Source organism: Silurus meridionalis, chromosome 2 (assembly GCF_014805685.1).
Source record: "Silurus meridionalis isolate SWU-2019-XX chromosome 2, ASM1480568v1, whole genome shotgun sequence".
In the NCBI taxonomy this organism is placed as follows: Eukaryota; Metazoa; Chordata; class Actinopteri; order Siluriformes; family Siluridae; genus Silurus; species Silurus meridionalis.
In genome coordinates this window covers 19402404-19416443 of record NC_060885.1, presented here as the reverse complement: position 1 = coordinate 19416443, position 14040 = coordinate 19402404, and the positions used below count along the sequence as shown (strand labels likewise).

At 35.9% G+C, this 14040-nt stretch overlaps 1 protein-coding gene across 3 annotated transcripts; it reads left to right on the top strand.

Annotated features, from left to right (window-relative positions):
* The first annotated feature begins 5960 nt into the window (after positions 1–5960).
* On the top strand, positions 5961–12392 carry LOC124402792 (spermatogenesis-associated protein 48). Of its 3 annotated transcripts, XM_046876054.1 has the most exons (10): positions 5961–6030; positions 6653–7058; positions 7409–7479; positions 8131–8204; positions 8458–8596; positions 8705–8772; positions 9178–9219; positions 9330–9437; positions 9587–9688; positions 11613–12389. In XM_046876054.1, exons 2-10 carry the CDS (start codon positions 6695–6697, stop codon positions 11713–11715), a joined length of 1071 nt encoding a protein of 356 aa, XP_046732010.1. In that variant the 5' UTR covers positions 5961–6030; positions 6653–6694; the 3' UTR covers positions 11716–12389. The 3 variants fall into 3 exon arrangements, with proteins under 3 accessions (XP_046732010.1, XP_046732000.1, XP_046731997.1); XM_046876044.1 differs by lacking the exon at positions 5961–6030 and having other exon boundaries at positions 6502–7058; positions 9330–9441; positions 11613–12392; XM_046876041.1 differs by lacking the exon at positions 5961–6030 and having other exon boundaries at positions 6513–7058.
* The last annotated feature ends 1648 nt before the right edge of the window (positions 12393–14040 follow it).

Below are 14040 nucleotides of genomic sequence, written 5' to 3'. Positions count from 1 at the left end.
CTCAGATTTTAGCCAGGCACACTTTTTCACTCTGTTCCCGAAGAACATTACTTCTTATACCAAAAATACCCAGACAAAAATATAAGACATTGTAATTCATTAAGTGTAGACCCCGCTAAACCAACCTACCCCCACAACCCCAGTTTAAGCCTGAAGCAGCAAGAGATAGAGAGAGAGAGAGAGAGAGAGAGAGAGAGAGAGAGAGTAAGAAAGAGAAGGGGGGGGCGGTAGTGAGAAAGAGAGAGAGAGAGAGAGAGAGAGAGAGAGAGAGAGAGAGAGAGAGAGAGAGAGAAAAGAGAAATTAATTGAAATGAGAAATAGTATAGCAATAGCACAAATTACCACCACACAGAGCCTATACAGCAGCAGATGCTATGCATATTTCACGCAACAGAGGCAAGAGCAATGCTGTATATCTTGGTGTGGCAGTCTCATTTTCTTGCATTTATTATGCTACATGTTTCAAACCCAAGTAATCAAGGTGATGCAAAAATATTGCAGTGAAGCATGAACGGAGAGTTAACCATAGTCCTACTTTCTTGAACTTAGTATTAGCTAATCTATGAACAAAGGTCATTACAATAAAATACAAGGTTGGTAAAAATAAAAAGAGTCAAGAAACAACAAAGAGCAACAAAACCTTAAAAGAAGAAGAAGGAGAACAGAAAACAGGGTTGATAAAAAAAAAAAAAAAACCTATTCCAATGTGGTTAGTGCTGTCCTTATTGATAGTGTTATGAAGCGTATCATGAGGGAAACTTTGTGGCGAATCCAGCCACATCTGAGCCTTTACACAACAGCCTACAAAACTTTTTAAAGTGCCTCTGATCAGATGTCACATGAATGAATGAGTCTTCCTGCAACTAGAAATAGAGCATGTGAAAACATCAGTTAAGTCATTTCAGGGATCCGGCATCCTAGACACCATATCAGCTTGTGATGTAGATGAAAGGTTTTTCTTTGCTGATTTAAGGGTTTGATGGTAGAGGATATTACTGGGATTTTCACCATTGTAAATTGTGTGTGCAGTATTCCGAGAAATATGTCTATCCGATTGGAAAACAAATGTGAATGGGAGTGAACACTGTCTGTGTATGTCTGTGTATTTTGCATACTGAGGAAAACCGTTTTTAAGAATAACAGTTGGACAGCTGCACTCTGGTTGCATAAAGACTCTAAAACACCCAGTAAACACTTGCACTTTACTGCAATTATCTGCTATTTCCACAACTATTTATATCAGCACATTAAACCATTTGCGTATCTGCATCTACAGTATGTATCTACTGCATCATATAGCATGCATCATACTGTTACCTCTATTTAATATTATTGCTATTTGGACAGATATGCATCATATTCCTTTACCTTTACATGCTCGGTGCTACATTAACTATGCACCATATTCTTACTATTCCATTTAATTTATTCGTTATTTTCACTACTGTATAGGTGCTAACTGCATTTCATTGTCTCTACTTTGTACGGTAATAGTTACCAAAAAAACTCTTACCTAAAACAGTCACCACATCAGAATCTAACTTTGAAAGGCTTCAAGCAGCCAATATGGAAAATGATCTGAATTCAGACATTTTATCGTATGATCATTTTATTGTATATTGTATATGATATTGAATCTTTTATTTTGATAAGAGTTTTCTCTATAGTCAAGAAGATCAAAAGGTTTTTTTATTGACCCCATAACTCACAACATAATGATGGTCATCACAATACATCTTCTCGCCTTCAAAAACATCATAGGGCTCTCAAAAGCATTAGGCATTTAATACAAAATTAACCTAATACTCAATTGCAAGGTTTTTCTTCTTTCTTTTCCCCCTGGGTTTTGCTTTTATATTTTCCCATTATTTACTTTTTGTTTTATGTTTTAATTACATTTCAGGGAAATGACTTCAAAGTGCAAAATAATACATTTAAAACATATCATATTTGTTGGAGCAAATGAGTGAGAATGACACAGAATCTCCAAAAAAAAAAAAAAAATGTAAGCTGGGGTTTTGGGGAAGAGCATCTCAGTGGATTGGAATAATGCCTCTAGTTTAAACAAGCTTGATCCTAATTAATTTAAGTTGTTCTGCAGTCTTTCTTAAAAACACCCCAGGACTGTTCAAGTCAATTCAAAGATTACCTGAAATTCAGGGGGGAATTTTTCAGCTTTTAGAAACTGAAAATATAGTTATGCCTCATTAACAATCATGCACCAGACTGTTTAAAGACTATACTTCACAATACATAAGTATTACTAATGTAATTATGTAAATGTGGATGATTAATCTGATTCTGTTTATGATTCACAAGGCCTAGCAGTGGCTTTATACAATAATAAACACAGGGTCACTTTGAACCACTGTATCCAGCTTTGTGCATGTATAAAGCCATAGAAGAGTGTCGATTACTCAGTTAAAAGCCTGAATGTGAGTTTTTACAGATGCTCGAATGAACCTGCAACATCATTTTCAATATAATGAACTTAAGGGGGTGTTACATGACCCACTCCATTTCCAAATAACATTAATTAGTTCTTTAGTTCTGCTGGCTTTTTTATGTTAAATGTTTTAACATTTGTTTATAAAATTAAATGGTAAATATAATTATTATATAATATAAATATATTTGAAAACATTTTTAAAATTAGAAAATGTTTCTATTTATATTCAAAGATAAATATTTTAAATTGTTTACTCTGCTTGAATCAAAAATAAAGCCAATATTACATATGAGATCATATTGTGAACTTGAAATGAAACTGTTTAATAGTTTGTTTTAAGAATGAATGCAACCCCTAAAATATTTAGACCCTACTACTCCAAGCTAGCAAAATATCCAACTTATCTAATAGTATTTAAAATACAAAAAAAATCTCTGCTATTATAATGTATATTATTTCAACGGGACTAATCAAAACCTTACATCAGTGATGGGTTATGTTATGCAATAGTTAAGTTGTCGGTTTATGTTTAGACTTTCACATACTTTGCATTTTTCCAAACACTCAACAAAAAAAATACAAATACTAAAGTAAAATAGAAGCATTTTATTCTTCTACAGTATTATTAAATAATATCTAGTAAAAATACTCAAGAAATCGGCCTACTCCAACTATTACCAGGGGTAACATTTACATTTCAGGGCAATCATGTTGGTGATAATGTTGATAGCCCAAGCAAACCATTTATTGTCATACCATATAAACTTGTGTATAACATACAGTATGTATAACATTATATTAGGGGTGCTTTCAGTTCGGTGCACATGTGTACTGAATGCAGTCATTTTTACATGAGGAACTTAGTAAAATCTGCAATTTCTATTATTCCTTAAACTTGAGAAAATACACAATGCCAGGAAACTAGAGTTAATGCAGTCTCACTGTGGCTCTCACTCCGTACCAGAAATACGATTTGTAGTGCGTTGTTTTGCGCATGCGTGAAATCCTGCCACTTTTGACCCTCGCTAACACAACCGCTATGGATTCTTTAGCGTTTTATGTTCACCTTAAATTCCACTTATCGAGAAAGAAGGCTGGAAGGAATAAAGACATTTGTTAACATATAATGACGTAAGTAGAACAGTTATGTACGTAGATCATATATTTCAAAATTTGTATTCTAAATACACACACACACACACACACACACACACACACACACACACACACACATTATCCAAATGGGGTCTTACAAATGCAAAGTATAAAAAAATTTTTTTTTGCTATTTATTACATTTTATTCAATCAATTTAATTTCTGCCAATTTAATTAATTACTCACTTTAAACAATATAATAAAAAAGTGTGTTGCATTCATTTTATTCTATTTTATTTTTATAAATTATTATTATAAAATATTATTTTATATATTATTTAACCAAGCAGGCATTTTATTTAAAATTGTTTTAATGTAAACTGTTGATGTTCACAAATGTTAAAAATAATAAACTAAAGAAAAAAAGGCCAAGCAATTTTATTTTTTGCATTTCTTTCCTCTAACTGTGACTTAAAAACCAAGGTACATACCGAATCTTACCTTTTTTTTTAACCATTACACCTCTATTACAGGAAGGTTTTACTTTTTGTTTGTCAAACAACACATTACACCCAGCATTCTCCACTAGTAAACTAGGTGGCATGGCTTATTGAAGCAGCCAACATTTTATATGTTCCTCTTAATCAATACATTCTCATAAACTGAGATATCCATCCTAATCCATGTAAATGAACATGTATGTGTTTAGAGTAGGCAGTACTTTGCGTATAGCTACTGTTTGTGACAGTTTAAAGGAAAACATTAAGTTTTCAGAGACACCTTGCATCCACTCACTCGGTCCATAAAACTAATGTCTCTGTCTTTGTTGATAATCATTTAATCATTATCATTTTACCAATAAACTATGATTAAAATCATTTTTAAAAACCTATGAAACATAAATAAAAAAATGACAGTATTGAACTTAAGACAGAGACAGACAGAGACAGATACAGGAGTGTGTCTTGTAAAAATGGTTTTATGTAGTTTTTTATTTCCAAAACTGAAACTTATCAGACTTTCAGTCTGACTACCAAAGATATATAAATATAAAATCCAGATGCCATGGTTGCTAATTACTTTCATGCATCAGCAGCAGCACCACATGATTAAGCCAATTCAGCTCTTAAGGGAAGTGCAGCTCTACCCAGTTAAAATCTGTTATATGTTTAACTGCTTTTCTTTCTTACAAGTGCCCTATGTTTCAGCATATTGCAGGTGAAATGAACATGCATATATTTGCACTGTTGATAATTGCAGTGTCTAACTGCTAGCAAAATTAGAAAAGCAGTGGGATGTAGGCTAATGTAAATGTGCAATGGGACAGAAACTACCATAAAACCAGAGCTGCCTGTCATGTGGAAAGTATTTTACTGCTATTCGTAACTGTAATCTAATAACACTTTAAATAACAGAACACGTTTGATCCGATGTTTAAGTTCTTTCAGTATCTATTTGGGTTTCCTCTGGGTTTTCTGGTGTCCTTCTACATCCCAAAATAATGCCAGAAGGTTTATTGGCTGTGCTAAATTGCCCCTAGTTGCCCATGAGTGCGTTTATGTGTGTGTTTGTGTGTACAAAGCAAAATGGACTGGTGTTCAATCCAGGGTGTATTCAGACTTAGCACTCAGTATTCTCAGCATAGACTCCAGATCCACTGTGAACACGTTCAGAATCAGGCAGACAAATGGCTTAGTGGATAAAATCTACAGCAAGCTATACTATTACAAACAGGCAAGTTTCCAGAGGAAATCTTACTAATGTCATAAATGTAAATGTAAATGCTAATGACATCTGTTAACTAGATTCCAGTCATTGTTGTTTTTGTTTTTTTACCATTTTCATGTAGGAAAAGTATATGGTTCCACATAGTGTGGTTCCAAGACATGTGTTTATGTTATGATGTGTTTATTTCTGTTAATAAAATAGGCATATAGTGCAAGCATACACATATAGAATAAACTTTTGTACTTAAGAGCCCATATTCATGAATAATTAGTCAATTTTTGTGGCTTTCTATTCTTGATCTTAAATTACATTCGTTTTGTTTGGCATATCTTACAGCTATAGGACTCACTTCTACGTAGAATTAGAAATGCTTTTTTTGAATGATTGTTTCTATTAGACCACACTCTGCTGTTTATTGTTGCACATATAAACCCCCTTCCTTTTCCTTAACTACCACAGGGTTGGCATTTCTGGCCATAACCTTCTGTAATAAAGCATATGCACCTTTACATGGCGCTATTTGCCAGCGTAAACAAGCAAACCATTCACAGTCGAACGACTACCAGAAACTTTTTTTTTCAGAGCTTATTTTGAGAAGCTGCAATAATTGTCTGAGTACAGCTTTTCTGTTTAGGAGTGCCGTACAGGGTCGTACTGTCCTCAGCACATGATCGCCACCTAGTGGACACATTCCGCACTTGAGGCTCGTTTGTTCTTCTCAACCAGAATTGTCTCCTGTTGCATTTTCTACTCAAGAGGTTTGTTATTAATAATGAGAAAACAGTCTATTACTGTACATTTAAGTCAAAGTCAAACATATTTGCTATACAACATGTAGGAGGTAGCCGTGACAAATGAAGGGTTTTGTCTTAAACCAGTACCGGGCCATGATTCATATAGACTTTTGCATATTTAAAAAAAAAAAATCACCACCTCCACCACCTTAACCAATTTCCCGCACTTGTTTCAGACGCATTTCTTTCTATGCATCAACAAATAATCCCACGGATTCTGCAAAATGGAGTTACATTTAGAATTAAATTAATAATGATATAATATAATATGTATTCTAGTAATATGCACGTTATTATGTATAACCCATCCCTGGCAAAATAGGTTGGCGACCTCAGTCCTAAACTACTAAGGCCTACTGTAGCCTACTAAAATGATAGACAACGCAATCTAGAGTTACATGAATAACAGGGTACACAGACATGATGGTCTAACAGAGCTATGTTTGAACATAATTTATCATGTTGAGTTTTATTACTGCTTAGCAGGAGGCATGTGGTGTAGATTGTTTGCTTTTGGACGGTCTCTATGCAACAAACGACGCGGTGTTGTATCAGTGACATTAGAGCAGTAGTTTCCCTCTGTCAGATTCTCAGAGAAACACACGGAAAAAGCAATAGATTCTGCAGAATGGGGCTCCAGAACCGCGTTGAGACGTGCAGGATGTTATGCAGACACATGAATGTTCCGTATGAAAGCGGGCGCCATGACACGAGAAGAGACAGCGGTGCCTTCCAGCCTCAGTTCTGTCCACCGCGGGCCCCTCTGAGGGAGGATGAGCCGCTCACGGTGTCCTATTCCGGGCGCCTGAGCGCCGCCGCCCGCGCCGACCTGAGCCTCAAAGCCGGAGACGCATTCACACGTAGAGTGTGTTTTGCTCCTGATTTCCGACCTCACACTCCATCACCCAGGACTTCAGCAGTGACGACTGTAACATCCGATCACAAGCCCTGGGACTCCAAAGTCAAAAAAATATTGCCACCAAATCCCCAAAGTAAATGGTCTCTACTACTTATTATTGTTATTTTGTAACCATTGTGCTATAGAGTTCTCGAATAGTATCTGCTTTAAGTTTAAGCATTGGTTAATAATAATGCATATAGTCATCGTTTGTAAACACGGACTTGTATGATGTTTTAATTTGACATCTGAATATTGTATGGAAGGTAAAAGTGTTTAGACTTGATAGAAAAAAGGAAATACTACTGCATGAAATGAGTATTTCCTTTAACACTATATGCTCAAAGTGTTATATACTTTAATAACTACCCTCCATATTAGGATTAAACAGTTATAGATAAGTGTAAGTCATTCATTTTTTATGTTGTTTTATATTTCTCTTAGACATCCACAGCAGCAGGGAGAAACATGATCCTGTTTCCACCAGGCTTTTGGAATTCAAAGATCTGAAGAGGGTAGGTGTCTGGGGTGTATGTTGGAGTTGTCGAGGTGGACAATAGTTGTAAGAAAGGATTCCTATTCAGTTGTATTTCCACGCTTCACCACTAGAGGCAGACATACAGTTTACCAAGCAATGACAAGCTACCCATGACATCACAGTGCACCGGCCTCCACCAAGATTATAAAAGGCCAGAACACCGAGCAGCAGTCGTCATTGACCAGTGGCCATTTGACACCGTGCAACCTGTCACTCAGCACTGACAGCAAGAATCACCTCATATACGATCTATTCTATAGCCAGTAAAGTTGAGTGTTCTGAATCCTGTACCGTGTTTTTACTGACGCGCTGGGGCGAGTACAATCCCCTGATCAGCGCACACCAGATAGTGAAAATCCTTATATGGTCCTTCGAGCTAGAGAGGAAAACTTCCTAACATTTGGTCCTTTGAGGCCGGATAGGAAAAACTTCCTAACAATAGTACTTACATGATGCTATTCTAATGCAGGAAGGAACCTAAAACTCACCCCCGAATCCTTATATTAGATTGGTGTCTTAGTGACAGTCTTTATTTTTGTTCATAATTATATAGCTGATGCATTATGTGCATAATAGTTGGAACATTGCTCATAATATTGTTCCCCTTCCATCTTTTTTACCCTTCTAGGTTGCATGCACCTCTCCTCCACCTGAATCTATGGACAAGGTGTTGCGAAATAACTACACATCAGAAACTCGAAGGTTGAAGATCTCTGATGTTGACAGAATCATTTTCTATTGACTATCGTTATCACTATCATTTTCCTGTGCACTTCTCTGTAGACCTTTAATTAGTTAATTAGAAGTGGCAGTAAATAAATAATAAAATAAATAAACTTGTATTAGTCATATACCATGACGGATAGTCATTCAGCTATGTGCTATTAGTCAGCTGTAATCATTTAAATAGCCACTTTTTTTTATCTTTATATGAATGATTCTATGTTGTTTATAGAAGTTTTAAGGCTCCAGACTGGGACTCTAACTTGTCTCCTGGTCTCAAGCCACCACTGAGTACTCTGGAGAAAATGGCAGACCCTGTGAGCCAGCACTTCACTTTAAAGAGATATCATAGCAGGCCTGAATTATGGCAGGTTAGTTTTTCCATTCAGTAAGCACATGTGTGGGTCAATTTGGATCCAAGATTATGTAGATCCTTAGGCCTTTTTCCTATTTAATTTATTTCCTTGTTTTTCTTCAAGACTGTTGGACCTCAGTGGAATAAACATCAGATTCGTGCCTCATATAATGTGAAGAAGCCCTTCAGTTTGTAAGTGATTTGTGCAATATCTTTGTTGTATTACAGAATATGCCCGACTCTAAGCTTTGTATAATGAGCTTTCACAAAGCAAGTGATCTTTAATTTTCCATTCGTAGCTGCATTAAAATGTGTTAAAACGGAAATTTTCAATGAACTCTTTTAGCAACATAACTGAAATGACAAGGACTCACTTATTCAACTCTTACCAGAAAGCTGTATTTGAGAGAACTGAAAAAGTTCAATACATCCCTTTTATAGTCCTCTTGAAGGACCAACTGCCTTAATATCTACTTCAAAATGGACACATTTCCATTAGCACCCCTTTAGAACTTCTAAACAAAGACAAATCACATGATTCTTTCTTTCTTTTTAAATGAAACAATAAAATGTTGTTTTTTTATATTTCTAAACTAGCACTAGCCCATGTACAAAATCAGGACAAATTCCTTTATATAGGTAAGTTGTTACAAAATGACTGCCTATTTTATATGGCATAAATATGAGGAAAATGCATATATGCTATGTATGATCTAAGGGTTGCTATTATGTGTTATTGACCTGCACAGTGGTGTAATTGGCTCTGAGAACATGGACAATATTGACATCCCTGAGAAAGACTTCATCCCACTGACTTTACTGCGTACCGTTATACCCCCCGACACTCCCACAGCCCAGTATGTGAGCATGGATGTAATGAAGTGTGAAATAATATGTAAATACAAAGCTGTTTTAAACAACCTGGCTCCAACACAGCACTGATGTGAATGCTGTAGTTTGGTGAGTTTATGCATGTGTTATATCTGATGTGTTTTTTTTATTAAAGCCTTCCCACTATTCCTGGTTACACTGGAAAAACTCTGCACAACAGACCACACACCTCAGCCACCAGCCAACCTACTTCAATGCTTACTCATCAGGTTACAGGGTAAGGCAACATACATAGTATGACACACAAGGAGCATTCATTATTGTATTTAATGTTTGCATTCCCTCTTGAAATGACTCTTTTAATGACTCTTTTAATGACTGGTTTCTACATTATACTCTAACTATATACATTATAACAAACACATTTACAGACTTGGAAAGCAATTACCAAATGTTAATTTTCATCTAATTTGTTGAGCAAACCTGTAGTCCATTGACAATTGTTGTTGTACACGTCCCAGAGCGTGTACACTGTGTTAGCTCAGCAGGTGGCAGCAATGCAGTGTATTCACACTACTTTCCTGAGAGATCTGACACAATAAAAGTTATGCTGCACAGGTCTCAGATGAGACACAGTTATTATCGAAAAAGCTCGGCTGTAATGCAAAGTGATGCATGAGATCATTACTTGATAGTAATCAAAAACTTTTTTAAAATAAATATCGAATAGTGGATCGTTACTTAGTCATATATCTGCCATTTCCTCTCTATCGCTTTTTGTTTCTCTTTTTCCTCTCTTATTTAGATCTCTTGTAGATTTCTCTATCTTTGTCAGAAAAACTTACAAACATAGCTGGGTGCTTGGAATTGTGTGCCCTTTGCAAATATAGAGCTCTGTTAGACCTATATTCTTTAGTCCTCCTCCATTCAGGGTCTCTTTCTTCTTGATTTGTGGTTTTCAGTGAGGGGTCTATAAAGCTCAGACAAGGGGTTTACAATTTTCTTTTTTTTTCTTGCACTGAAAGAAAGTTTAGTAATGAATTTTAGCTCCAGCTAAAATATTATTGTTTACTTTTAATAATAAGCCTTGAAAAATGTGATTATGTTTTAAAATAAATTGGTTCTTAGGGGAGCTGCTAATTATTTGCACAATTAAAAGGATCCCGAGCTTAAAAAAAAGTTTGAGAATTTCTGCTCTAGAGGCGTTTGGGTAATTCATTTCAGTATTCACCCCACTGTTGTTTTTTTTTTTTTTTTTTTAAATAATCTCTCGTGTACTTTATTGTTCGAAAGACAATTCTATAGCTGGCTTCAATTTACAACTCTTTACAAGACTGCTTACTTTATCTGAGAGGTCTGGGAATAGTAGTAGATTTAAGGCACCAACACATGATTTAAGTGCAAGGGTTGACAAGGTGATCAAAGCATACTGGATATATGGAAAGGAACTTGTAAATCATTAAAATGAGGAACTTTTAAAAGTACCACTATGAGCATTAATGTTGAAAAGTGCCCCACACTTGGGGTATGTCAGGTCAACAGTCTCCCTCCCTTTTAGTGTCAGCATCAACGGTAAAACGTCCCCTGCTTTCAGAATGAGTAGGATTGAGCCATGTGCAGCTTGAGCATAGAGGAAGAAGGAGGAGGCAATGTGTATGAGAGGCACTAGAGGAAAACCAAACTCCTCACCCAGGGACTGTTTTTTTTAATTGAAAACGTGTTTCCTAACTGGGTCTCAGAAGAGCTGGTTTACCGGCTTTTGGAGAAGCCTTCCACAGATGGCCATATCCAGAGCTGAGGTGTTCTAGCTGCTGGTGGTAATCGTGGTTTTTGGTCGACCCAGATCCATTTTCCTGGAGCGACTCGCCCTCTTAAATCTGTTTCCTCTGCTGATAAAGCAGCCCTCCCAGCTTTCCCTTATAGCAGAAAAAGTGGACCAGTTAGCACCTCTAGAGCTTCCTCTTAACTCTGCTTATAACAAGCATTTTTGTTTTGGTTCCTCTAGGCCTTGTAGTTGACTCGTTAAAATGCAAATATTCTTCCAAATTGATTCTAAATACTGTATAACATTTGAGAATGTAAATAGTTTTATGTCACTGGCAGCACAACTGAGACTGAAAGGTATAAGGTGTTAGGGTTAGCTTCATTATTCTGCTATTTTAACTGTAAATAAATGTGTATGTGATCTTTGTGATTTGTAGGTGCAGTTCAGCATCATCATGCTATGGTCGGAAGGCCCCTCTGTCCAGAATGGTCCTCACTGTCCCACCACACAATCCCTTCCTTCAACCTAAAGCTCAGTAAATAGTCTCAATGCACTAGAAATAAAACGAGAAATAAAAATATGTGGCTTTTCATGAAATCCAGTCTGTATTTGTGAATAGAACTTTAATGATGTGATTGCACAGACTGGTTTAGAGTAATGAGATGCCTCATTAGCATAATTTCCTTTGATTCAGTTGAGACGTTTTGTGAATATGGAGGAATATTTCATTTGTTGCACTTTCCTGTGTGTGTGCGGTGTGTGCATCAAAGTGTGATGCCTGCATATTGTTCTCAGAAGTCCTTTTTACATAAAATGACTTCCTCAGAGAATTTACTCAATCATTCGCAATAACTTAGAGTTGCAACAATGCTACTAAACTTTGCTACTAAACTCAGGTGCTTATGTAGCGGTATGTAAACTATGAAGAAATATCTGCTGTTTCTGAACTACTCTACACCCCAAGAACTGTGGTTGGAGAATAAAAGAAAAAAGGCAATGTCGCTTCACCTGTTGACAGGAAATAGGAACGTGCTGGTTTCCTGTCTCTCCCCCCCTGTAACCTTCATTTTCTGTGCAACAAACCCCTCAGGATTTCGCTCAGTTAGCTCACCCAAACATGTCTTACACTATAGGATGATTTCCCTTTACAGAAAGTTTTCTTTTATTAATAAATTATATGTATATGTATGAGAAGGAACTACAGTTTTGAAGAACACAATAAAATGTTTTATTCCAAAATAAACAAATGAATGCAATTGTTGTCCATTTCTATAAACTACTAAAGGCAGGTACAGGAACAATGTGTTAAAGGAGGCCCCTTACTACTAATTTTAGTGTGTGATAGGTGCTATTATTGATGCCAGCACAGTCCAGTAGCTTGCTTAGCTTGCTGTTTCTGTCTGTTAGTTAAAGAGCAGAGCCGTAAAGGGAACAACCCTGTCCACACCATTTCCAGAGATGGAGATGTGGTTAGAAGATAACTAACGTCCACACTGGGGCCATGGACGTTTTACTGGCCTAGGGCCTCACGAGATATAGAATGCTTTTTTCCGAGCTTTCATTCTTCAGTCATAACAAGCTCTGAGAAAATTTAAATGAAATGACACGCAAGTCATCGCATGCCAGAAACAAAACCCACTGCCTTAATACACTGTATGTTCAATTAGACTGGAGTTCTTGTGTATTAATTAACATTACTTAGGTTTATCATAAAGAGAAGTTAGGAAATAAAATGAGACATAATACTTCATTATACTTATACTTAATTATAATTGTTCTACATTAAACAAGATTTGCTCTGACTGTTTCTTTTTCATGATGCTTTTTTATTCAGGTATATGGCAAATGTATTTACTACAGTCACTACAATGACACACAGTATTTCTCTGTAGAAAACCCCCATAAGAATAAAAAATAATGAGGTGTGCTATTATAAGGAACTAATCAACAACAGGTTGGTGTGATGTGTTACCACACTAAAGATGATTTCAAAAACTGTATGTGTGCTTTATAAGCTGTATAAGTGCTTTATTCCTCTAATGCCATAGCTATTTGACAAACCATAGATTTGTTTTATGTGAGCACATTAATATAAGTTATTGAATAAAACCACAACTTGTGATCAGAATGCAGTGTTGTGGTATGGTATTAAATGTATTAAAAGTACGATACTGCTGGTGTGGTATTCATGAAAGACAATATGCACAGTACTGGTAACTTACTGTATCATAGCTTTGACCATCCAGTATTATTAACTTTACTCTTGCACCAAAAGTAGCATTCTATGATTTTTTTAAATCCATTTAAGATTTGGGAATGAATATGTTTTGAATATGAATATGAACAAAATTATAAATTAAAAACTAAGGAGTGTTATACTGCTACCAAATTCATAGTTCTGCCAAAAAAATACAGTTTTTCTATATAAAAAATAGATCCAGTACCATAAGTGCGCATTGTTTTCCTTGTATTTTCGCACAAAGTTTTTCCATGACACCTCCATTTTTAGTTGTTAATTTTTGACTTATTACAAATACATAATTATTTATTTACATTAAATAACAGAAATCAGAAAAGGGGCGCTGTTTAGTAGAACAGCATGCACGCTGCTTGTTACTGTAAAGAATGTTAAGGAGTGCCAGTCTTATACCCTCTTATACCCTAGTGCTCTAGTGTTAAAATATCCCTGCCCTATATATTTTGTTGTTTTCCAAATATACGTGATTCAATTAATCTGCTAATTACTAGCAGTTCCTAAGCTTGAGTGGGTGTGTGAGAGAGGAAAACTCTAAAATGTGTAGGACAGGGGGCATTCCAGCATTGGAAACCTGTGCAGTAGGTTACTTCCCTTGGCTACAATGTAA

Bases quoted from the DNA above. Each gene is read 5' to 3' on its own strand.
- LOC124402792 (XM_046876041.1), top strand. From the start codon at position 6,593: ATGCAACAAACGACGCGGTGTTGTATCAGTGACATTAGAGCAGTAGTT. The intron at 8,597-8,704 runs GTTAGTTTTTCC...TTTTTCTTCAAG, and splicing joins GCAGGCCTGAATTATGGCAG to ACTGTTGGACCTCAGTGGAA. The intron at 9,220-9,329 runs GTAAGTTGTTAC...TGACCTGCACAG, and splicing joins GGACAAATTCCTTTATATAG to TGGTGTAATTGGCTCTGAGA.